This window comes from Anomalospiza imberbis, chromosome 7 (genome assembly GCF_031753505.1).
Source record: "Anomalospiza imberbis isolate Cuckoo-Finch-1a 21T00152 chromosome 7, ASM3175350v1, whole genome shotgun sequence".
In the NCBI taxonomy this organism is placed as follows: domain Eukaryota; kingdom Metazoa; phylum Chordata; class Aves; order Passeriformes; family Viduidae; genus Anomalospiza; species Anomalospiza imberbis.
In genome coordinates this window covers 32,564,825-32,590,812 of record NC_089687.1, presented here as the reverse complement: position 1 = coordinate 32,590,812, position 25,988 = coordinate 32,564,825, and the positions used below count along the sequence as shown (strand labels likewise).

General features: G+C 40.7%; 1 protein-coding gene across 2 annotated transcripts in view; it reads left to right on the top strand.

Annotated features, from left to right (window-relative positions):
* Nucleotides 1-14,976, top strand: part of ZNF804A (zinc finger protein 804A) — a 144,514-nt gene extending 129,538 nt beyond the window's left edge. For both annotated transcript variants that reach the window (XM_068196403.1, XM_068196404.1), the window contains 2 exons: nucleotides 9,194-9,324; nucleotides 11,670-14,976. In XM_068196403.1, coding sequence (XP_068052504.1) covers nucleotides 9,194-9,324; nucleotides 11,670-14,949 — 3,411 coding nt within the window. In that variant the 3' untranslated portion in view covers nucleotides 14,950-14,976. The remainder of the gene's footprint in view (nucleotides 1-9,193; nucleotides 9,325-11,669) is intronic.
* Nucleotides 14,977-25,988: the final 11,012 nt, after the last annotated feature.

Sequence of the window (25,988 nt, the reverse complement as noted above, 5' to 3'; positions counted from 1 at the left end):
AGCTGGTGTCCACCTGAAAATATCAGGAAGTAGTGGCTCCTTGAATCAATATTTTGGTTGTATTAAAGTCAAATGAGAAAATACTGGATATGCCATGCTCGGAAAGATTATTCTGGATGCATAAACTTTGCTGCTGGAGTGAAAGGAATAGTGGTGGATCATGCTGTGGGGCCAGGGAATGGCAACTGATGGCTGAAATGATCCAAAGCTGGGAAGAGGAGCTGTGGCTGCTCAGGACACACTATATTTTTAGCCATGTGGGTATTCCCAGAGGGTTGGATTTAAGCTCTTTTCTCTATCAGTTATAGGAATAAACATTTACTTGTCAGGATTTACAACATTGCATGTGGGAGGGGTTGGGGGGGTTTGTTTTGGTTTTTTTGTTTTTTTTTTTTTTTTTTTTTTTTTTTTGGTTTTGTTTTCTTGGGGTTTTTTTGTTTGTTTGTTTGTTTGTTTTTTGGTGGGGGGGAAAGTGACCCTTAAAGAAATTATGTGTACCAATCTTGTCTTTAATCTTTTTAACTAAGAAAGCTTTCTTAAGTGTTGCTGAAAACTTTCATGGTGAATTTGAGACCTCCTCTCCCCATGAACTCAGCAGGAGTGTCCCCATTGACTTCAAGGGAAGTATAATCAGGCCTGGAATTATTAAAATAAATACCTTTAAACTACAGACTCTGTAGCCACTTTCCAGATGTAGAAGCCTGTGTCAGCTTCATGCTCTTTTCATTATCTGGTAAAATTATTTTGATAGGTGAGATGCTAATTCTGTACTTCTGTGTTGTTTCCTTTGTGTGTCCTTAATATTTATGGAATATTCAGCTGATTTTTGCTGAAGCTAACAAAAAAATACCCTGCAGCTTGCAGTAAGCCAAAGCTGTTGTTACACACGTGGTTAGTAGCTATCACAGTGAAATATTCAGTGTGCAACGCTCAGCAGTTCTGCAGGCTTACAACAATGTTTTTGCACAATGGCAACACTGCAGCCATTAAGCCAGCTTCAGGAAACAGTTATCTTAAAACAAAAGCAACAGAAGTGTTAATTTATGCTTCATAACCTGTTATTTGTCAGAGTCCTGGAGCCCTGTTCAGCTGCAGTGCTACCTGCATCCTGCAGCAGGGGATGCTGGAGAGGAGCAGAAATGCACAGGCACCAGAAGGGTGTCAAATCTAGTGAGGCTTCTTGTGCTGGGAAGAGCATTAATCATCCCATAATGAAGTATGTGTTTGTTTCTGGCAGATAATTTGAGAAAGAAAAGAAAAAGAGCTAAGAAATTTCTTTTTCCTTCTATTGCTTCCTTGTATATCTTTTGCAGTTAAATAATCAAGCGTAATTAGTGTGATATTCATCAAGGGTAACTAGCTTTCACGTATCTTACAGGTGCAAATGTGAAAAATATTTAATGTTTAATTTTCCTCCTGATTCTGAGGCAGTAATGTTTTCATTAGGTTTTGCTTTTCATTTTAAGCTCAAGAGTAATTTGTTTTTTCCCCATAAAGTTAGGTAGAAAAATCTAACTTGAGACACTCTATAGAATGCTTCAACACAAGTATGTAGTCTCAAAAACTAATTATGTTTCATGAAAAATTAATTTCCATCTTTATATTAGAAAATTAGAAAAGACTAATATGAATTTTCAGTTGTATAACATAATACATATATTTTATATATATTGGTAGGCTCTAAATGTAAGAGCCGTCTCAACAGTTTCCTTTTGCAGACCACACAATAAAGTGTACTACTGTGTATTGTACAAGTGTGCTCATGAGCAACTTAGAGTAATTTGAGAAAATTTGCATCACATCAATTCATTTGAAGTTAGTGAAAAATCTTCTGAGTCATGAAGAATCTCATTTTCTCATCAGGCCCATGATGGATGGGTAAAGCAATACCAACCTTCCTTTCCTCTGAATTCATCCCCACTTCCTTCCCAGTCTGGGATGCTCATGACACTGCTAGAAAAAGAGCAGTTTCACATCTACTGAATCAGTCTTTTCAGGAATATTGTGGGCTCCAAGGACTTGCTATTTTTAAATCCTGCATATAACCATGTATGTGTTAGATTTCTTCTAATATTAGAAGACCATCAGGAGAGAATGGTTGCAATCTGTGGTAGAAATATGAGGGGAAAAGGATTATTCACAGCCTGTATGTTAGTTGTTGTCATCTGGAGAGCTTATTATCTCATCATTTACAACGTGGTTCTGTTGCAAAGTTGTGGAGTTCTTGGAATCTAAGAAAAGTTTTAAATTTTGCAGCTCAGCGTGAGATGCAAACAGGCAGAGGCAGGCAGAAGCAGTTCCTAACTTGGAACAAACTGAAAGTTATTGCTCAGCCAGCAATAGATTAATGCTATTTTTTAAAGGACTCTTAAAAGCCAAAGTGAGTGTCCAGTATGATGCGTACTCTGATAATGTGAGGAGGTGACTCCTGCACGAGACAGAAATCCTACAAACGGTGTTTGGAAGGAGTGGAGACAAGATCAGGTAAATGGGGCTTTTCACTTTCAATTCTGGAATTTCTGCAGGGCTGGAGATGCCCCAGCCCCTCGTGGTGACATGTCCTGGTGCCACCCCCCTGGCAGGAAGCTTTCCTTTATTCTGTCAGCAACTTCCCATGGAGTGCTGTTAAAAAAAAAACCAAAACCTTGTTCCTTGTCTCTTTCAGGAACTTATCATAGCAATTAATTCCATGGTGGCAGCATGAAAAAGAAGGAAAAAAGTCTATTAATTTCTTTTTTAGCTCACTTCTTTTTGATTTCTCCTTTCTGTGGAAATAATGTGCCTTGTGTAACTTCTGCTAGGGAAGGCCTGCAGCACTAACAGGGTATTATAATTCTTTGGGTATTATACTATCATTTTCTTGGCATTTTAATTTTTTCCTCTAATCTTTACAAGAGGAGAATTTACTTTTTAAAATAATAGTATGAAAGCTATTGTCATGAAAAGTAAGTAGAATTGAAGACCAGAGCACAAGGGAGGAGATGCTGCCCTATGGTGCTGTGTGAAGGGGCCTCCAGCTGCAGAACAGTAAAATATATATATATATGCTCTCACAAACCGCTGAAGACACAAGGAAAATATGTGCATTTTACATCTTAGTAAGCAATGCTTTCTGCTTTACATGGCATATTTCATTCCCCGTTTGAGCGTTTACAGGTGTTACATGAGCTGTGTTCTAGTCAGTTATTATTTATAATTGGTTAAGCTCGATCCTCTTTGTGAAAGGTACTAATCTGCTTTGGTGTGACAAGTGTTTATCTGATGAGCTCGTCACTCTGTTTGCCACACCATAATTCACATAAAGCAGCAGTATCCCTTCCCAGCTAACAGGGAGTTCCTGCCAGCAGTCCTGCAGCATCCAGAGAGAGGGGAATATGCACAGCTTCTAGAATCATCACTGCAAGCTAAGCCACACTCATACTAATGCTCATTACCTATCATAAAGGTTTTTTTATTTTTTAATAAATTGAACACAAGCAAAAAAGAGCTTTATTAAAAAATATGTTTTGTATCATGTATAGGTTTTGAGGGAAGAGATTTTTTAAAAAATAAATCCAAATGCCAATTTTGTCCCACTTCCACCACACTGCTGAGCTACCAACCCATGTTGCTCATGTTTAGGTAATTAGGAAATCTTTGAAGGGCAGGAAGGAGCTGCAGTGGACTTCCAGCTTCTTTTAGGGTGCAAATGAAATCGTAGAAAGGACAGGATCTGGGGAACCTGGGATCTCCTGCTAGTCTTGGGATGCACATGCAGCACTGAATATCCCACGTCTTCATGATCCCAGCCCGTTGCTGGCTGGGCAGGTGGAGAAGGAATGGGCTTGGCCTTTTATTTTGATGAGTTATTTTTAAAAGCTAAAATCACATAAATTAATGATTTAGTGACTACTGGGAATACAGTCATTTTTCCTGATAAAATGAGAAGACAATAAAGCATCAAAATTTGATGTCATGGCTGTTAAATTCTGTAATTTTATACTTCCATTGATCAGAAAATGAATTTATGGCTACGTATTTTCAGCATTGTAAAAGTCCATGTAATTTAATTGTTAATCTAAGGTCAAAAGTGAATTAGCATAATAATATCTGAACTGCACTGCCCTAAAATCCCCTGACAGACATCTTTCTGACTCCTGCTATTATAAAAACTGTTCCCATTGGTTCCTGACCCTGTTAAAGTTGTTCCTAGATAAGCTTTGCAAGGATAGTTTATGAGAGCCTGTTTGAATAAGCAGTCCTTAGATGATACCTTTGTGCTGGTGGGATGGCTGTTTTTTCTGTGGGATATTAGCACCACAGAGAGAGCCTGTATCAATCTTGATGCTTGTTATCACTTCCCCTTCAGTCTCATAAACTTTGTTAAAAATCTCACTACTTTTCTTCAGAGTCAGTTCTGACAACATTAAGTTATATGTTCAAAGTTATAAAATTATTTAAGTCTGGGGTTTTTTTCCTCCCCTTCATTTTAACACCTTAATGCCCTAGTATTCACGCACATTGGGTTTCACTGTTCGGCCTTTACATGCTTTTGTTGTCCTGGGTCTTTTTATTAATTAATGCCTTCTCTGTCTTTTGAATGTCCATTAGTTTAAAGGGCTAATGCTACAAGTGTTTAAATCTTGGGTTAAAAAAAAATAAAAAGCAAACAGCCACTTTTCAGGGTGGCAAAAGGCTTGTAATAATGACATAAGAAGTGTATTACATAATGCCATAATGTGTCTTTGGTTTTGAGAGGATTTGATCTGGGGGGGATTTCAGGCACCTGGCTCTGGCAGCAGAATCTGGGCTTGTGGCTTCTCTTTTATAAAATGCAGGGAGAAATAAGAAACTCATAATAAGGAAATCCAGAATTGGGGAGCTTTTTGAAATGCAGCATGCTGAAATGAAATGTAAATGGGGAAGACAAGGGTGAAGTGAAGAGACCAAGAATGGGGTCCTGTTGAAAATCCTCTTAGGATTCCCTTGATTTTTCTTACACTTGTCTTCCTCAGCAAGTCTGGGAACACCGAATCTCTATGTCTGTGAGTAAAGTGCAGCCACACCTGAGTTTGGAGCTCTTGTGGCCATCTCCTGAAGAGTTTCATCCATGCATAGGTACACAGGATTCTGTAAAATCCTGCTTTTCATCTGGACTGATGAGCCTCAGCCTAGCACGATGTACTGAGTGTGCACTAAGATACCTGACTGAGTCTTTTAGAAATAGCTGGAATATTTCTGCTTCAGGCCCTGTGTTACAGTTAGACTTGTTAGAATAATCCAGCTCCCAGGCAAAGCAGCCCAGTTGCAGGATCACATTTCAAGGCTGGAGAATCAGGCGTCCCATCCCTTCAGGCTGGGCAAAATCATTTGCAAACCGAGGGCTCCGTGCTCTGCACCTCCAACGTGGCAATACAGTGTATCAGGATAATGATGAAGGCACTTAGGTCTCTTGGAGAAATGTCATTTAATTATTCATTGTGAACTGCTGGTTGAACTCTGCTGGCTGGGTCACACACGTTTTTGAGCTGCTTTATAAGCAGAGGAAAATGCAGGAGGGAATTCAATACAGTATCCCGGCCTGTTAATTATTTGCCTACTGATCCATGGAAAAACCCAAACATAACAGGCATTAAACTAGCTATTGAAGTTAGCATTAGTGAACAGCTCTGCCACAGGCAAAGGCAGAAAAATGATAAGGAAAAGATGGTTTACAGGAACAAGTCACACTTGTTTTTCTGTTGCTGCTGTTTACTTTGAACATCTTTAGGGGGGTCCTTCTGATGCTAAGAATGCATGGACTAATGGTATGATTGGTAATATCTCATTTTCATTTGCATAATTCAAGTGAAACCAACAGTTTTTCCCAACTAAGGGCAGCATAAATGCAGTGCCAGCAATCCCAGGCATGACTGAGTGCAGTAAGGGAATGCAGGTGATGATTGTTCATCACATGGCTAAAAAACACAAAGTAGAAAATAGCTACAGTATCAAAAAAAAAAGAAAAAATGGAGGGGACGAAGTTACTCATTTAGGTGATCTTTTATTTAAATAAAATAGCATTTTTTTTAAAGACCAGGTGTATGTCATGTGGTTTAGAAGTAGGAGGAATTCCACTTAGACATGCATTTGCAGAAAAAGACCTCAGAGGCTGCCAAGTATATTCTTTGCAGATTGTTAAAGCACTCCATGAAAGACTGAGATTCCGGTTGTGAGAAGAAAAGAAACAAAGCCCAAAGTCGTTCACTTACTGCTAAGACCAGTTTTCTGTCCAGGAAGGGGAGAGTGTACCTACCAGGAGGTCTGACAGAAGGGGAGCTCTGGGTTCCCCAGAAGAGAAGAGCAGGCAAAGGCCGAGCACACAAAACTTGTGCCACACCTACTTGTAGCCATCCAAGGAGAACAATTTAATTACTTAAAAACTGAGAACAAGCGTGGAGTGCTGCTAACTTAGCAGCAAGACTAAAGGGTTCAGAATCTGGTCAGACTCAAATCACTAATTATAATCATCCCAGTAATTGCAGAAAAGTACTGCAGCTGGGAGGTGATTATGGATTTGTATACACCTCAGATTCTCCTTTTTAAACCGTGTGAGACAGCACCCTATTATCTTCCTTTTGTTCCCTTACTTCTCACTTACTTCTTTGCTTAGCACTGGAGGGAAAAAACACCCTGAAAAAATATTGAGCTCCACAAAATGCAATTAAATCCTCTTTTTAAGTGCTAAGGGCTGGAGGTGAGGAGAGGAAGGAGCAAATTTCATCTCTTCCCTTGTGTTTTGAGTACTCAGAAGTTGCCTATGAAATGAAGTACTTCAGGTTTCATGAGTGGCTGGTGGGAGGCAGGGTCAGTATCGTGCTATCTAGGAAAACAAGAGTGAACAAGGGTAAGATATGTTCAACAAAGATGCTCCACACTTCAGGTATTTTGTTTCTGGGAAAAAAAATATCATGCCTCTAGTTTTGAGTGTACTTATAACCTTATACTGTATTAGCACAATAAAGCAAATTTCTTATCAGTAGAAAATTTTGACATTTATAAAATTTAAATGGTGGAAGATGTGATTAAGTTTCAGATTATTTTTCTCTATCAAGGATATCCAGGCATGTGAAAAAGAATGCTAAACTTGAAAATAGAGAGTGGCACCCATTTTTCTGCAAGTTTGTTTTCTCTGCATGTTTCTCCGTATTTATTTCTTGGCATTGAACGGGCTGCCCAAGTAGTGTTACCATCACCCAAAATGGCAAAGACTAATTCAGTGTGTGACTGACTCTAAGAATAGCTCAAGCTGTGTTGGACCCATAAGGATGATGGAGTCCAACTGCTTGCCCCTTGCAGAGCCACCTAAAACTAAGCCATGTGTCACCAAGAGCCAGCTGGTATGTGTGAGGTATCTTTCTGTGAATAGGGGAAAGAAAAATTCACAAAGGGGGTGAAATGAAAAGAATTGAGAAGGAGCAGGAGGACACTGCTGACAGGGTTTTGCAAACTCTATTCTGTGTATCTGTTATGTGTGCCAGCAGTGGTAACAAAAGCTCTTAACACCCCTCAAACAATTTGAAGTTCAAGTTTTTATTTCTACAAATCACTGTGGCCACTGTTCATGGCCAGTCCTTAGCCCTGGACACTAAAAGGGTGGGGGGCAAATTACTGGGTTCTTCCCCGAATTGTGAGATGATGTTGGAAGATGATGTCATCAGACTGTGAGACATAATCAGGGCGCACTGAGGTTTGGGACCTACTGGAATGTATTTTGCTGGCATGAAGAACAGGGAGACCCCTGCATATTGTCCTTCTGTGATGTAAAGAAAACGAGATTCCCTTTTTGTGTGGAGAATCAGAGCTGAGAACTTCCATTTCCCTCCAAAGAAGCAGGCTGGAGATAAAATCCCATGAGATTCTGCTTGTATCTGTACAACTGTGTCGAGGTTGGGATTGAAGGCTTTTGAGATGGTGTTTCACGTTCGGACTCAGGTGTTCATTGTTTCTTATCAGTGTCACAGCCTCACAGCCATGAATTCTGCAGACTTTCATTAGCAAGGCACAAAATGGGTAACTATCTCATGTTACAAGGTCTTTTAAAACTAAACTATCCAATTAAGAAATGACACCTAGATTATTTTCCCTTTTAACCCAATAACTGATCCCCCGAAGCCCACACTGCAGACTTTTCTGTCCAATTACAAAACATCACCCAAACCCAGGAAGAAGAAGGAAGAAGAAGAAGGTGATAAAGAACAACCTACCTCTGCCCTAAAATCTCCATCTTGCTTCATATTTATTTCTATATTCTAAAACCCCAAACTCAAAGTTTTCCATCCTGTGATATTACACACTTCTAACCAACTACACACCTGTAATCCCAGTGCTATTAATCAATTTTGGAAGTCTTCTCCACATCCTCAGGTCAAATGCAGTGTTCTATTGTGGATCTGTGCCTTTCAGCACAGAAAGTTTAAAATTCTCAGCATCTAGGATTCCAACACAACTGCTGTGTAAGACACCAGTGAGAGCAGGAAACACAGGCTCCTCAAAAAGGGACAATCTCCCCATTTCAGAACACAACACTTCTCTGTCCATTACATCCCTTGGAGATCCCTGCTGGGTCAAGACCCTTTAACGGCTCTAATAATGCCTGGGATGGCAGGACAAATGCTCTCCGGAGTTTTGCAGGTGTTGGCATGCTGATAACATGGCAGGGCAGAGCCAGAGGGACCATGGGAAGCTGAAGGGAAGAGCTTGAAGGCCCCTGAAGACAGGGATCTTCTGCAGAGCAGTGGTGACAAGTGCCGTGCCCAGCATCTCAGGCAGAAAAATTCCAGATTTGATGTAATCTGGGGGGTCAATAGGCTTTTGAGAGGCTTTGCAGAAAAATACCTGGCCTGCTCTCATTTTTTAACGACATCTCAAAAAGCAGTTGTGCTGTGGGGAATGCTTTGGGGAGGAATCACGAACAAAATTCTGGGTGAACTTTGCCTCATCCTACTGAGGCTGATCTACGTCATCACAAAAGCTGCAGTAAAATTTGCCAGGTCGTTTCTAGCCTGGCTAACCTATCTCTAGGTATTTTGGTTATTCCCTTGAAATCCTGAAATTTGCTGAATGGTTAGGTTTGGAATAATTGATGCTGTGAGCACTTCCCAGCAAGTAAGAGTCATTACAATGTTTCTTATCCCAGGGGTTTTTATGTGCATTATGTGGCTGTTTCTTGCAGAGGCTGAAGGAACTGAAACAGAGGGAGTTTGCTCGAAATGTAGCATCTAAGTCACGAAAAGATGAAAGAAAACAGGAGAAGGCCCTTCAACGTTTGCACAAGCTAGCTGAACTAAGGAAAGAGAGAACCTGGTAAGTCCATAGCTGCTCAAACAGAAAAGATACTTTTAAACAAGCCCTCCACTGTTAGCTGGTGCTGTGGGATGCAGGAGACCCTTGGCTGTAGCCACACACATGAATTTTTAGGGTGTTCTGGAAGGATTCTCTGCACAGTATTTGATTCACACTGTGTGCAGGAATGAATGTTTAACACTGCTTTTTCAGCTGAGCTAAAATGACACATATTTTTAGTTTAAAAAAAGATGTGTTTCATATATATTTCATAAAAGCAGGCACTTCAGTTGAAAGCTGAGTGAACTAGGTCATGCATTTGCAGGCTGACACTACTTCATTGATGAGGTGAGGAACACAGTCTGTCTCTCTAGGATGTAACAGATCTCTGCGATTTCGTTTTCAAAATGCTCGCCTGGGAAAGCATCCAGAAACCTAGCTTTAGATCTCAATAGCCAGATTTTTTATATTAAAAGCTAAATGCTCCTTTTCCCCTGCTCTGCAGAAGTGAGTCCTTGCTACTTGTACATTTTTGGTATTGTATCTAGGCAAGCAGTTGAAATTAGTATTGAACTTGCTTGTTTTGACTGAATTCTCAAAATATGACACAATTCTGACAATGATAAGCCACTGAAAAATATATGTACTTGTCACAGTGTAATCTCTGGAGAAAAAAAAATGTAGATGTTCATGTACAAATGTTTTCTCTTTATTCAGACTTCACCCCCCCCCAAGATGAACTAACAGAGAAGTCCAACCAAGCTGCAGCTCCTGCTCAGAAATAGTCTCTTTGTCTGTAGTTTGGATGGTGGGCAGTATCCTGAAACAAAATCTGAATGAGCAGGTGGATGGGACATGAATGTTGTGGGATCTGTTAGACAGGAGAAATACAACACCTAACTTTTTAATCTTCTTGTGATAACTCCTGTGGAGACTCTTTCTCCTCCATGAGTGTTTTAACTGTTTATATCTTATACTTGAGTAAATTCGATATTGTTCCTCCTAAACATCTTCCAAAACCTGAATTTTGCATATTGCATGAGAAAGAGGAAAGAGGAATTTACTGTTTTCCTTTTTCCATGCTAGTGAAGCACAGATTTTGCAAGCCTTTGTTGTTTCTGGATTATTTGGAATTTTTTTTAAATATCCTTTTGCTAGTTCCTGAAGGAGAATTTCTATCTGTGCCTAATTTATCTACTTCATAATTGCTATTTACTACTGCTTTGCATCCTTAGAGGTGTGACATAGACAGACACATAGGATATTTTAAACTGGCATTTTCTAAGCTAATTTTGTAGAAGTCACCATTTTATTCTGTGAAAGAAAGGATTTGTGTGTGGGTTTTATATATATTTCAAATTTATAAAGAACTGGGCAAGGCAGGAATTCTCATGAGGAATTCCTTTCTCATAAAACTTCTACCTTAATTTCTATACCTGATAGGGTAAAGACATTATTCTTCACCTCAGCACTTCATGGGGTCCTAAATGACTCTTGAAAGTTTTACCAGTGACTCATCAGTGAGTATTGCTCTGCACTGTAACACAGAGTGATTTGGCTAAAACAAACAAACAAACAAATGGTATTAACACAGGTCCATTACTTCTAGTGCTGAGCAGTTTTTGTGGATCCTGGAAAATTGTCAGCTTAAACACTTTTTGCTCTTCTCTTTGCTTCCTATTAAGTCAAATAGAACAGATGGGAAGAGGACATTAAATGAAGAACAGAAGTAGACAGTGATAAATTTTTTCTCAAGAGGGATGAATCACTTACTTTACTTCTGCCAGCTGAAATCCACTCCCCAGTTTTATTTCTCCATGAAAGAAATTGCTGAGATGGCGATGGTTTGGTCTGTGCACACAAATAGGATGGGAGCTGCTGGGGGATTGCCTGTGGGCAGAGCAGCAGTCACTGGAATGATGACTACGTGGGAAGTGCTCGATGAAGCACTCTCTGTTTTAATGTATTTTGTAACATGAAGGAATGTAAAACTGCAATCTGTAGTAATAGTGTTGTAACCATGATGGTATGCTGGGAGGAAAAGCAAGATTTCTGTGGAGACAGATAGTTTATTCTTTGGCCAGCCAGCGTGTCTAGGAAAAGTTAACTACTTTGTAGGAATATTAGTCCTTCAGCTGATAACTTCACATGAAGGACCTGGGAGCATAATATTTACTCATCCTTTTTTTTAGTACTAGTCAACTGATCTTTATTATAAAAGATGGCATTTTTTTGTTGTCTAAATGTACATATCCACAGAGTCTTCCTCTTTCCTTAAAAAGCTCCCTTAAATGCCAATGTAATACCGTGTTTCTGTCAGAAGTTCTCTGAACAGTATTGACTCAAAGTTTCATTTTCCTTCCTAGTGCTCCTGGAAGCGGCCCTATGTTCAAATCCACTACAGTGACTGTGCGAGATGATTGCAATGATATCCCCAAAAGTGCTGCCATAGATTCAGCCAAGAGCCAGGATTTCAGCTGTACACTAATGCACGATGCACAGAACTGCAAAGACATTGCTTCTGTTATTTCTTCCACTCCTGGAGATGCAGGTAGTCATCAATCTGACCCTCACAAATGCGGAGATCAGGTTCAAGGAACTCAAGGACACAGAGTTGGGTTCTCCTTTGCTTTTCCTAAGAAAGCAGCAGTCAAACTGGAGTCTTCAGCTGCTGTTTTCTATGAGTTTAATGAGGAGACCTCCATGGAGCATGGATTTAGCAGAAGGAGTAGGTTTGTTCCAGGAACGTGTAACCTTCAATCTCCTTCAGCAGCAGAAGTAGTTGTGTGCCCTGAGGAGAAACACAACTGTTTTCACCCACTGGTGGAAAAATGCATAGACACAGCAGAAGCTCCTGAAGCTCAGGAGTCAAAAGAGCTGTCCAGTGAAGGGAGCAGGGTGCTGGAGAGCCCAGCGTTGCCTGCTGCCATGTCCCACTCGAAGCAGCTGCTGTCCTCAGACACGGATGGCCACGGTGTGGATGTTAGCACGGCCGAATTAGGGGACCAAGGGCCGGCCCTGCTTGCAGACAGTGCCCAGGTCCTGCCCCTGGACGGCAGCGGGCACGAGGTGCAGGCAAACAGAGCTCCTGTGCAGGAACTTGTGGAGGATTGTTCCTCTCTGCAGGATGTTGCAGAGGAAAGCTATAATGATGGGAACGGTGGTCCACCTGCAACTGAAACTGAAGTAAAAAATCTGGGGGCTGATGCAGCAGTTCCATCACCATCTGAAGAAGGTAGTGGAGCCCCAAAGAGCAAACCGGACATATACAAGAGACCTTGTCAGCCCTTTGTTCCTGTTCTTAGCAAATATGGATCAAATATTCTTCAGTGGCCATCAGAAATGTTAATTTACACAAGTACAGACCCATCAATTTCTTATAGCTGCAATCCTTTATATTTTGATTTTAAGTCATCAAGAGCAAGTGAAAGCCAAGAAAAGCCCAAGCATCAACCAAACATACCTCATTTGCACCATAAAACTGAATCTGATCATATCTTAGTCTCAGATTTTACAAAAAGACCTACTTCAGAGTGTGGTGATTATGAAGTAGAAGTGAATAAAAATGTGTGCAACTATACAATACCCCTGTTAAATGATGTTTCCCTCTTCAGAAATTGTGACCTTGCAAAAAATCAAAACAAAGTGTCCTTGGATGAGTCATTCAGGATTAGAAAAATAGAAAAGTATCACATATCTCATAACCCCTTACGACAAAACACTGTGATAGATGAGAAATACAACAAAGTCTGGATCAAAGAAGGCCATGAAAAATGGCTTCACAAAAGCAGAAAACGGAAAAGGAGAAGAAAATTATGTCATTGTCATTATCATCACTGTGGAGACACAACAGTAGCAGAAATGGAGATGTCTCCAGTAACTGAAAAAGAAGTTACTTACAGAGATGAAAATAAATATCAGCACCTCCATAATAATGCAGAGAAGGGCAGGCATGATGAAGGAAATATCTGGTTAAGTGCAGCTGAGGTGCAGCAGTCACAGCCCAAATGTGGCATTGAAAATGGTCCTAAGAGAGTTGTGTCTGCATCAGATCACATACACTGGGACAGAGGCTGGTATGACTTTTGGAGTGCAAAAAACTATGGCCATCACCATGGTTGTAAGGGACCCCACAGAAAGAGCAGAGCGAGCTCCCGGAGGCAGGCAAAGCAGCTAAGTTCCAGGAGGCACAGCCTCAGGCACTCCAAAACGTGCTGTAGCTGGAAAGCCAGGAGGTCAAGCTGTAGCCCAGAGCATAAATGTTTAGGACAATGCAGTGAGGAGAAAGGGTTGAACCAAAACCAGCCCACAAAGAGAGGTTACAGTGTTCTGACAGAAGAACCCGAGAAACCCCACCGCAAGCGGAGGCAGCACACCTATTCCTCTTCCTCGGATGAAAGCTCATGTGGACAGGAGTTATCAGCAGAGGAATATCTAAGGCAAGGGCATGCTTTAGGTACCTGCCACAAGGCAAAAGGGAAACGCAGGAAAAGGAAGACTAGGATCCATCATGTTTTCCTTGACAGGAATGCAAAAAGTGAGACCTCTGAATCTTCCAAAGAAAATTCTGCGAATTCTTCGTTAAATATTTTGGGGGACTTACTGACTCAAGACAATCTAGAGGAAACTAATGCAGCTCCTAGAGATGAGGATGCAAAAGATAGGGATGAAACAATGGAGCTGGAGGAGAGCAAGTCGCCTCTACAAAGTGCTGGCCCACAGGTGCTGGAAGACGATAAACCGACGGCGTGCGCAGCGATGGAGAGCGCACCGGCCACGCTTCCCGATGGCATCCTCGCAGGTTCTGCTGCTTCTGCTGCCCCTGAGCAGAGCGCTCCAGCAGCTGCTGTCCAACAGGGCGCTCCCCAAGAGGGAAAGAAAAAGGAAAATGTCAACAGTCGTGAAAATCAAGCTCGTTACAAAGTTCCCGTCCCCAACAGGCACTTGGAACAAACTGCTCCTAAATCCTATCTTTGCCATTATGAGTTGGCCGAGTCTTTACCGCACGAGAAGATGGGTGAGGTGGCCGGGGAATGGGTGCAGTGTAATCCTGGCATATTTGGCAGCCCCCCGCCCTTGCCATTCAAAGAAGCACATGTAAACAGTCACAGCTTTCTAACTACCGAGCAGTTAATAGCCCCCTTCCCCCTGCCCGAGCAGACACTGCTGTTCCCTCCTGACAGCCCCGAGAAGTTCAAGGAGCTCCCGTCGGAGGCGTTTCAGCAGATGGTGCCGCAGACCGTGCTGTCCGGCAAAGTGAAGTTCGCCTTCGCCCCGCCGGCCATGCAGCCGCCGGGCCCGCCGCTGCCGCTGCAGCCGCCGCTGCGCTCTACCTCGGTGACCACCATCCACCACACCATCCTGCAGCAGCACGCCGCCGCCGGCGCGCTCAAGGTGCTCCAGCCCCACCAGCAGTTCCTGTCGCAGGTGCCGGCTCTTTCCAGAGCGCCTTTACCTCATGTGGCCGTGGCCCCGCGGCTCTGCCCGGCGGGACACGCCGCCTTCGTGGCCCCGCCGCACCTGCCGCTGCTGCCGCCCTCGGTGCTGCCGCCCGCCCCGCTGGCCTTTCCCCCGCTGCCGCACACCGTCTTCCCGTCCCTGCTGGCCCCGCACCCGGCTGTCATCCCCCTGCAGCCGCTCTTCTAGGACACGGACGGGGGAAAAAGCCTTCAGCTAAACCGTCCTGCTGTTTCTGCAGTCCCGCCACCCCAAAGCAGTTCTGGGAACTAAACTGGTTAAAATTTCTTGTTCCTCGGGAAGCATTTACTCTAAGTATAATGATGCAACAAACATTCATGGCAAGTTCAGACCTATACTACTACTAAAGCACTGAATAGTCTGATACTGATTATGAACTATATATATATGTGAAAATCATGTCTTAGAATATGTATAATGTATATAAAATATATTTATAGTTCTATAACTTATGTTGTAAAGTATTCACTTTTTGTTTTTTATCTTTGTGTATTTGCACCTATTTAATGTTTAGACAAAGCTGATGCACTATGTTTTGTACTATGTTCTCTGAAACTGTAAATCTAGTGACAAACTATCTCTTGCAATAAATTTTTGTTAACTACTTAAGTATATCAAAAATCTTTCATTATAAGCCTCATGGATGTTGTTCTTCCATATCCTTCTGCAGCTGAATAGCATCCTCTGCCCCTGCTACGTCGGGTAACCAGGCTTCCTACACGTCAGTGATTTATCAGGGAGGCTCAGAGGTCAATACCTCGAGGGCGGTTGTCTCACCAAGCCAGAGAGAAAGGGTAATAGATGTGTTTGTGTTAGCAGCTTGATGTCACCGTGACAAATTTTGCCCACTTGTATTATGTGCACACACTGCTGACTGGTGGAGCTGATCCCTTTTATACTAAACCACAGAAAGGCAATGTAGCAAATATAATGCTGGTGATGGAAGGGAAGAAAGGCCAATATTGACAGCAGTTTTGTTTCGAGGGAATATTGCTTGTAGTGGAAAGGGAGAGCCTTGGTTCCACCAAGCAGTTTCTCTGACGGCCCACAGGTCTGTTGGAGAGAGGTCCTTGCTGCTGGGCAGCTTGTGAAGACAGCAAGAACACAGCAGCATGAAGGGGAGGTCAGGAAACCCACCAGGGTTGGATACAAATTCTTACCTCACTTCACCCCCCTACTTCCTGCAGCATTTCACTAAAGAAGTAGAATAATACAGAGTAGAGATTAATTGAAGTACTAATATACTGTCATTGTTTCTAACTGTATTTCAGAGACTTCTCCCTACCTCTGCAGCCTTTTCATTGCTGTCAGACCTCACTCAGCTTTAGCTGGTGAAATCTCCTCATTTGCTTTAGCATGAGATGTATCACAGCCATGCCTGCGACGGTCCAGAATAAAAGCAGAAGTCAATCTGAGATAGAGCCATCCCTCTGAGTTAAAATGAAGTGTTATCATGTGAGTGAAGCCAAGGATTTGCAGTATGAAGGTTAGTGCTAGAAGTAGGCCCTCCATAATAAAAGGTAGGTAGGCTCTCCCAGTTAATTACTTCTTTTCACCTTTTTATATACTATAATAAAATCATATAAAGTTGAACTGAAAGAATAGTGAATTTTAAGTATTATTAAGATACATTGCATATTAATAGCTACAGGTGTTAACCATTTGCAAAGTAATGCTATATCTTACAACATATATAACTGGATCTTATTTTCTGCATCCATAGCGTTAGAACTTACCTATATGGATATTGCAAGTTTTAGTATAATATTTCATTAAAACTATGGCAAACAACATGTTGCTACTGTGATTACAGAGTCATCTGCTCAAGGGACGTGAGTTTCCCACGTTGTGTGGTCACAAAGGGCTAATCTATGTTAAAAGGCAAAAAGTTGATAAGGAAGAGCAGATGAGCAGCCAGGTTCTGGAGAATGCCCAGATTCCTCACCTGAGGCTGCAGCAGGGATTGGGAGTGGGGTGCACCTACCCCTGTAATGCCAGAGGGAAGGCATATTTTCTCTAGCTCCAACTTCAGGTGGTTGCCCATTTCTGTTCATGTGGTACCTAAAGAATACAGGACTAAGTGACTTTATACTCCTTTGTTTCAAGAGTCTGCTTGCATAAGGTGTTTGTCTCCACCACCTCCTGTGGCTGAGCACGGGACTCTCCGTTGGAAGCGGGAGGGTTGTCCTTGGGTGACGTGTCCTGGCCTCTGCCCTTCTGCCCTCCTCTGTGGGAGGCAGCACACACGGTGCCCTGCGTTCTGATCTCCCATCAAAGACAAAATCCATCTCATCGTAGAGCAGTACAGTAAGAAAAAAAGAATCCGCATAGGACAAATACAGTTGCACGTTCTGGCAGAATAAAACCAGCCAATTTAAAATTTTCAGTTGCAATGTTTATTGCAAAATCCCATTTGTGAACTTGGAAGTCCACATTTTTTCACCAAAATGTTCCAACACCTTTGAGTTCTTCTTTTTCCTTACAATTTAAATTATTTTAGGTTGTTAAACAGTTTTAAGACATTGCACAAGTCTTTATTATCTACTGTAATTGCTGTTCAATAGTGTATAAACTATTTAAAATAAAAGACTAATAACCATAAAATGTAATAATTTTCTAAGATGGTATTGCCTTTAATGCTAGAACTGTTTGTATATGTGACTTCATATGTAAAAGCAAAAGCAGTATAAAAATAAATCGTAAGTTAAATTTCAAATTGAACACACTAAATTAAATTACCTAATGAAATATTCTTTTGAGTTTCTGGTTCATTATTAAATACTTAACTTCTAGTAAGTTATATAAGTGTAGTTTTTCTTTTGTATCTTTTATCTGGTATTTTAGATTAAATGTGTATTTTTATTCCATAAATTGGTAGCCTAATTTAGAAACAAAAACTTTTGCAAGTGCTAAATAATTGAATTTTTATAATTCTAAATAAATTGTACCCAATTCCTTAAATCTAAGTAATTTACTTCTGAATTTACAAATTTGCACAGATCTAGACTGTCTATGCTCCTGGCCACTTTGCCAAATTTAGAATTTACTGGGATTTCTTCCTAGTGCAAGCAGTAAAAGTGTTGCTCCCAAAGGGCAAGAATTAGACCTTGGGATTGAACCCTGTGTGAGGTTAGAGAATTAGTGATTTCCCAGAGCAGCTCTGCAGAGAAGTACCTGAAAAGGCAGCCTGTTCCACTGAGATGAGAAGAAAATCTTTATTTTGGTCCTTAGAAAGTTTCAGTCTGCCCAGGCTGACCTTCCTGGGGACATTCCATTTCTCAGGTAATGTGAGCCATGAAGTAATGGTCCAGAGGAGCTCTTGGGCATTAAGGAATGTTGTGAGGGACACTTTGGAGTAACTGGACTCTTGTCTTGTGTCTCTTTTGTCTGTAAGTACACAGAATTTTCAAAATGTTGCCAATATATGCAAAGAATGGGGTTGTTAATTTGGTTTCCTTCAAAATATAGAAGCTGCAGGAGCTGTTAATTGCTGGGGAGAAATCACCAGATTTCAGATTCTACACGAGTGAGCGATGGGTCGTGGCCCACGGAGAAGCTGCGGGTCACAGACATTGCTAAAAGAAACACTTTGTGTGGAGGATCATGGAGTGAGAATGTTTTTACCTTTCAGTTTAATCAAACAACAAAATGGTCATGAAGCAACCTGAAATGTTAACTTTTTATTAGCTTGTCAAGTCTTTGCACTTGTAAGAGTCCTTTTGGGTATGGTATTGAAACAAAGCTTTAAAAGGCAATTGGAACATCCAATTCTCTTTACTTCTGCACCTGAAGATGTGCTGCTAATACAGCAGATCACATGGACATAATTTTTCTGGAAAATTTATTTTCTGCAACTGTGCTTTTCCCTCAAAATACTTGTTTTCCATAATGATAATATTTACTTGATATGCTGCAGTTAAAATACAGCTTTAAATATATTTGTTCAGATTCTTCCTTGGTGTAAATTTATGTACAGCTTCGGGCTTTGGTTTGTGACCACCAAAAATCACTCGTGCTGCAATGCCAAGGGTTTTGTTAACTGCCCCAGATTAAGGCAATACATTATGACCACATGAATGTATTTTGAAGACAGCTCCTTGTTTGTAAATTTTAATCTGATGGGTATTTTGCTGTGGTGCTCAGAGTCTACATGTTCTAAACTCCATACATTCATTTTCTGCTCTCCAATTACTGTACATTGCCTAAAGGCTTGCGTATGTGTAGCAGTGCGCACATTTATGCAATGTGCCTACCAGTTGTAAAATATTACAGTGCTATATTAACTCCCTTTATTGAAAGTAAAGACATTTTCACTGTATAAAGATCATTGAATATTTTTAAATTAACATGACTGTCTATCTAAATGTGTATGTTATTTCATAGATCACTTTGATGTAGTATTTGCAGCAGGCATGGTTGTGTACATTATGTCCTCCCTTCTCTTTACTTCAGGAGCACTATAAAGTTTTCTCTTTTTCTCTGTGACTAAGATTATCAGAGTTTATGGGAATTTGCCTATTTATGAAAAAATGAACCAGGCTATTTTATTGCTTTCATCTGCAATAATTAGTGTACCAACTTTACGAATTTTAAGACATCTTATTTTTGCTTCAAGCTTCTGTTTTATTTTATGGATATTATAAAAGGTTGGGAGAATTTCTACCCTGAGTCTAAATTTTGACCTGTTAGTGAATTTATGAAACCAATGGAGTCTAAGAAAGATTTGCCCTTAGTGTTACTGAGAATTTATTTTGACCTGGAGCATTAGGCCTCTTTATTTATTAAAACTGCCTAATACTTGCTGCTTTCAGTTAAATAATAATTTCATAAGGTGTGATCAGGAGCACAATCCAGTAAAGGAAAATTAATCAATTTTTAATCAGTCTTCTACCTTCTTTGTTGTCGTTTATATAATTAATGACTATAAAGTTATATCTTTAAGATTTCTGTTCTGTATCCTCAGTGTTTTGAAACACGTACATGCACCTTCTAGTCAAATACCAAAGAGAAAAACAGTTCACTGGAATATTGATTTCTCTACCTGTACAGGCTCACTTAGACATTTTATTAAGTAGAACTACATTAATACAATATGCAGGTAACATCATGCATCAGTAGTCTTTATTTTTGCTGGGATAAGATCAAAATGTGCAAATCCATGTAGAGAAAGGCATTAGTAAGCTTCAGATGTGAACCCGCGATGAATACAGTATTATTTATGAGAATTAAAGAGGGTTGCTCTTAAATAAGAAGTTGTGTTTGTTTGCTATGAATGAGACTTTAAAAAAGATTTTTTTTTTCCTCAAAAGAAACAGCAAACAGGAAAATAATTTTGCAGATACTTGTTTTTAAATCAGCTGGATAAAAACTGTGTACCTTTCTCATGGATGTGAAACAGCAAGTGAGTGTTGGACATTCCAAATCCTATATGTCATAAGGAAAAAATTTACACTTCTAGTACAGTCTTACCTTGATTTAATCCAGTGAAACCTGCAGGAGGAATTAGGAGTTTCATTTAAATGAATGTATTTGCACTACTGTGAATACAGAGAAAGTGAAGCCCAGCTCAGGTCCAAATTTTTTTGTTGCAATCCAACTCAGATTTAACAGCCTAAGTAATGTGACCCCAAACCTTCTTGCATGTAACAGACTCTTCTATAAATGGCTTTTATGTCACCAGAGTGCTGGAAAGAATGACAGTGTAATCCAGTGAAATCTCTCCTCCCGTGTCAATAATGCCTGCTGAAGCAATCACTGTAGGAGATGCTGGAAGGAGGAAACCTGAATTGGACAATGCCTAACTCATACTTTTTCCTTGTGGGATTGTAAGTGGAAATGGAACCTTACTTGCATTTTGGTGTTTATACATCTCCAGGTGAGCATGTGTGTGTTTGTACTCATGTACCAGGTTACTGGTTTAGGATTCTTTTTTTCTTAGGCTTAGTTAAGTAGTGGTAAGAATATCTTATTTGAAATGTACATAGCAGAAGGGAAGAAATCATCGAAGGAAGGAATATTGACACAGAATAATTAGGGAAAAAAGTGGTTGTAATAGAATGAATCCACCTTTTCCTCTTGAGGGTGGAGGGAAGTTGCATGAAGTTATTTCACTTGTTTTTTATTGGGTGGCTTTGCTTTGTATCTTTTCACCACTGAAATTAGAAGTGCTGCTTGCCTCAGCTGGTCTGCCAATCCATCAGTGTCAAACAAAAAAAGTCAGATTAGCAGGAGAAAATCTGCATACAGTTTGCTCTTAATAAAGTCCCTTTTCTTTCTGGAGAATTATTCATGGAACAAACCCTCAGTGTGCAAAATAAGCCTGTTGCTCTCCCTGCCACTGCCTACAGCTGCATGTTTGCTCACCTTTTTTTAATTTGTCATTCTCCAGGAGCAGAAAAATGAAAAGGAAGTTATTTTCTTCCAGTGCCACCAGTTAAAGAAGACTCAGGTCTCCAGCTGCGTTTCCTCAGCTCTATTGCATTTTGGTGCAGTTGTCTGCTCATGGCAGAGGTCAGTCAGGACTCTGTTCTTGAAGCTATAAGAGGACACCCAGTCTGGGATGTGGGGTATTTTGTGGTTTATTTTCCATAAAGTGATGTGGGCCATTGAATGTGTTATTGGTTAATAAAAAAAGCAAAATGCTATTAAGGTTGTAAAAAGCAGATTAAACAGAAGCTAAGCGTTGGGGTGAGATACAGAATGTCGATCACAAAAGGTTTCATGTGGGAGGTGTGTAAGGTAAGAAATTGATAATGAAGAAAGAGAGCAGTAGTAATAATATTTTACATACAATGTAAAATACCCTTACATAGGCAACATCTGTGCAAGAAAAAGCAGTCTTGATTCACCAGTCAAGTACTGGGAGCTGAATTTTGGGCAGCAGGTTGTTGAGGGAAGCAGTGTTGTGTGGGATGTAGGACAGTATGCACAGGTGGAGCAGGAATTGCTACTCTGAAGGTTTTGAAGGACAATAGAACGTGGTTTTACTTTTGGAGGGAAAGGAAAGGCAGGGATGAGGGGGGTCAGACCTGCCAGTATTCAGGAGCTGGATGGTGGAGCAAAGAGCTACAAATGAGGCTGGGTGGAGGGGAGGCACTGCTGCAAGACTTCTTAAAGACAGTTTCCATAAACTCTACTCAAGCCTGTAGAAATTAGTGATAATTAATCTCTAGCAACCCCCTGCCTCCTTTTTATTCAGTTATCCTGGGGGGGTGCATCTACTTTTAACCCCAGGATGGCGAGAGCTGGGTTTTCCTGCCACAGCACTGTGCAGCATTAGCATGGGCTGTGGCACGCAGGAACCCCGCAGTAGCTCGGGGACTAATTACCTGGAAAGGTTAAAGACACAAACAGCTATTTAGAGTGTTTTTCAGTTGCAGGGAAACACGAGTGGAGGCCAGCGCAGTGCATGGGTGAGAGGTTTGACCTGAGATGGGGGTGTATCAGGCTCTGTGTGCTGCTGTGTCACAGTGTCACATCAAAGCTGCCTCTCCATGTTCAATTATCATGCAGGGTTTTGAGTCTTAGAGGGGCTGAGAGATGCAGCAGCAGGAGCAGCTAAATGTGACACGATTCTCCTCATATGCTGCAGCTCCCCAAACATCCCTCTTTGCAAGACGTTTTTAAATAAAACTACATGCCTTTTGATGGCAGCGCTGAGACCCCTTCCAGGGAGCGTGGCTGTCTGGGGAGCTGTTGGCTGCTTTACATCTCCACCTTGCAATGGGGAGGAGCAGTGCAGGGCTGAGCAGATATTGCCAGCCAGAGAGTTTTGTTCTGAAGCACTGTATATAATTCTAGCAATGGGAAAGCAAAACCCTAGTGGTCATCAGGGATTCCTTGTCTGTGACCATTCAGCAGACAGCTGTCTGAAATTCAGTGGCCTCGTAGATGGAGAAAGCTCCATAGAAAAACTGGCAAGCTTTCTTTTCATCTTTTAAATCCATAATGCATGTATATACATATTGTTAATAATTCATATTAATGGAGAGCTCTTGCCCAAGAGCACATTCCCCTATCACAGAAAATAAATTGTTTAATGATGTCTAGGATAGAAGTCAGAGGCTGGCTCTAAATCCAGCTATTACAGAACAGTACTAGAAATGCAGTGCATACTTCCATAAACAAATAAATTCATTACAGTTTAATAACAGTGGAAATAAAAAATGTAATTTAAATAATGTGCAAAATAGAGCCATGTTTTATCCTAAAGCCATAATGCCAAGTGCTCACATTCTCAGGAATTCTTGAAAGCCTTCAGGGCTGGCCTTAAGTGCAGGTAAACAATAAGGTGGAATTTTAATGGTATCATCATGGCCTAAATTTACAGGGAGGCAAAATTTAGTTTTATGGTGGTAGTTGTCCAAGCCTGGTTGGACAAGGATGGAAAAGAGTCTGGGAATGCTCAGTTTGGTGCTGGGTCACTCAGTAGGTTTAAGTGGCACGATGCAGACTGGTGGCTTCTGGGATTTGAGAGCAAAGAACAGGATCTGCAGAGCCTCACTGCCACTGAGGAAAAGCAGGGTTTGGAGATGCCAGTGGTGCATTGCAGAGGTGGGAAGGAAGGTGAGGAGGAGAAACAGGGCCTTACAGGGTCAAACTGCAGTAGTCTTGCAGAGAAATTTTGCCGGTTGTCTGCTCTCTTTGTTGGCTAATTTAAGCACCTTATTTTCATGTGTTTTAAAACAAAATAAATAGAGGGATTTATTTCTTGCTTAGAAATGGGTAATAACAGGAGATTCAGTAATGACAACCTTTTTGTTTTTCTAATCCCAGGAATTGTAATATTCCTTATGATGGTGAGAGCTCACTTAGCTGGGTTGTGTCCTGTCCTGTTGGTGTTTTCCCTGGGAGTGCTCCCCTGCAGTGGATTGCTCCTGGCCATCAGAAACAAACCTACCAGGTGACCCAAAGTACTAATGTTTTACATATTTTCCATTTTGCCTGGATCTACAATACACGTGGACCATTTCAGCTGGGTGTTGTGTCAGACTGGGCATTTTTCATGGTGATTCTGTTATAAATATTTGTGTTCGCTCTGTGATAGTTCATCTTCAATTAATTTTTTGCTTGTCCTATTAAATGGTTGCTCTGCTCACAGAATGGTCACATGCATTTCTCCCTGGGCCTGAATTAGGTGTTCCTCTAGGTGATGTGTAACTCTCTTATGCTGTGATAACAACAATGTCATCCTGGGAGAGGGGCTCTTTCCTGGTCAATGTTCTATTAAAATAGCAATAAGCTGGTACTGGTTTAACTTGAAACCTGCATATCCTCATCTGCAACATCTGTATCTGACTGAGCTGCTCTGAATATGTATTTGTAGTCTGAACTCATCTCTCTCAGTGAGTTTTTGATTCTCTGAAGGTTTAGCTCAGAAATCTCAAGCCAGTCTGGATTTTGAATTCAAGATATTCAAGTAGGCCTAGATTTGACAGCTTTTGGGGTCTGATTGGAATTTCTGGAGCCATTAAATGTTTCTGAGACTGCTAAGAACAATTTTGAATGTTCTCTCACCACAGCCCTATCACACTGATTATCAGCCTCACAGACTCAGCCACACATCCCAAACATACCATATCTCTGTACTAATAACTATAAATGGGATCTCAGCCCGTAATTTTCCTAGAAGATCTCCCCATACCATCCTGGAGTAACTGAATTTGGTAATTTTAAAAATGCTGGCTATATTATTTTTCTTTTAAAGTCTGTGCAGTAATTTGCACATTCATTCTCCTTTCGCAAGCAGGAGAGATTTTGAGAACTGGCTTTTTCTTGATGATTGTCAAAGGGAACTAATTTTTTATTCAATAATACATTTTTTCTTTCAAATCACCCAGAAATTTTAATATACTTGCTCTGTTATACAATAAGAAAATGACTGTTTATCCCAATGCATATTTTTTCAGGAAAAAAGGAAAAAACTCTTTGCTTCTTTGAGGGTTTAAACATGAATTCTAGTTTCCTCTCAACTCTGTCTTGTGATGCTCCTTGTCAGATTAATGTGTTTAAAAGCTGTCAGTTGGTACCTGAGCTGTCAAAAAGGAAGCTTAAAACCACACCTTTCATTTGGAACATTCATTTTGCATTGCAAAATGCAGAGGAAGAGAAAGAAAACCTTTCCTGCTTACTGCTGGCATACATCTGAGGCTTGCTGCGTGTGCCGTTGTGGTTATGTTTTGGGGTTAGGAAGTAATTTCGGCTTCTGTCAGCCCTGGGTATTCACACTAGAACAGATTCAAGATCCTGAAATGGTTTTTATTTTGTGAGGAACGGAATGTACAGAAATGAAGGGTCATGGGTTTGATTTTTATCTCGGGCACAAACAGGGCGTGTGACTCAGGACAGAAATAATTTCTCTCTGCTTCCTTCAGGAGACTGGAACTGTTCCATTTGCCTTCTAATGCAGTGGATACATACAACATTTATACTGTTAATAAGTAGATGACATATCTTATATCAAGTTTTTAATTTTCATGAAGTTTTCAGCTAGGAAAAGAGGAAGAGACAATGTTTTTAAAGTCACTCTATTTTTTTCAGATATCGTTTCATAAGAAATTACTGTGCAAATCCTCAGTATATTTTTTACAAAAATTGAAATGATTTCTGAAAGAAATACAGAGAATAACCCTTGAATTCAAGCAACAGGGAGGCATTCTGCAGCAGCTCCCTTTGGTCCCCGGTTCTAATGAGACCATCAAGGCTGGCCAAGGCCCATAAACACTGCAGAGGTTTGGAGTGATTTTGTTCACCAGTGCCACTAATTCAGCTTTAAATCAATTTTTCAAAACCTGTGTCCTATTCTCCTCTCAGTCTGAGTATTAAAGTGCATTCAGGGGAGTTGATGCACATGAGATAGTGCTGCTCATTTCACAGGACTTGAAGAATAATCCAGGACTATATATTTCTCTAGTGTTTCAGTTAGTGTTTAAATGATTCAGCCATCATTTTGGCTATGCATTTATTGTGGAAGGTGCTTGATTTTGATCTAATATGTTCTGAAGACTTTTAGGACCCCTTTTTTTACAGTTTCTTAAAGTAAGAGCCTATTCCACTCTCAATAACCATAAATAATTCACTTTTCTGGATATGGATATATCACCATGTCTTGCAGTCAGATCAGGTTTTTTTACATAGAGCAAAAAAACCTGATGTGGAAAAAACCTGGAAAAAACAGTGAAATCAAAAATCAGCATATCCCTATGCGC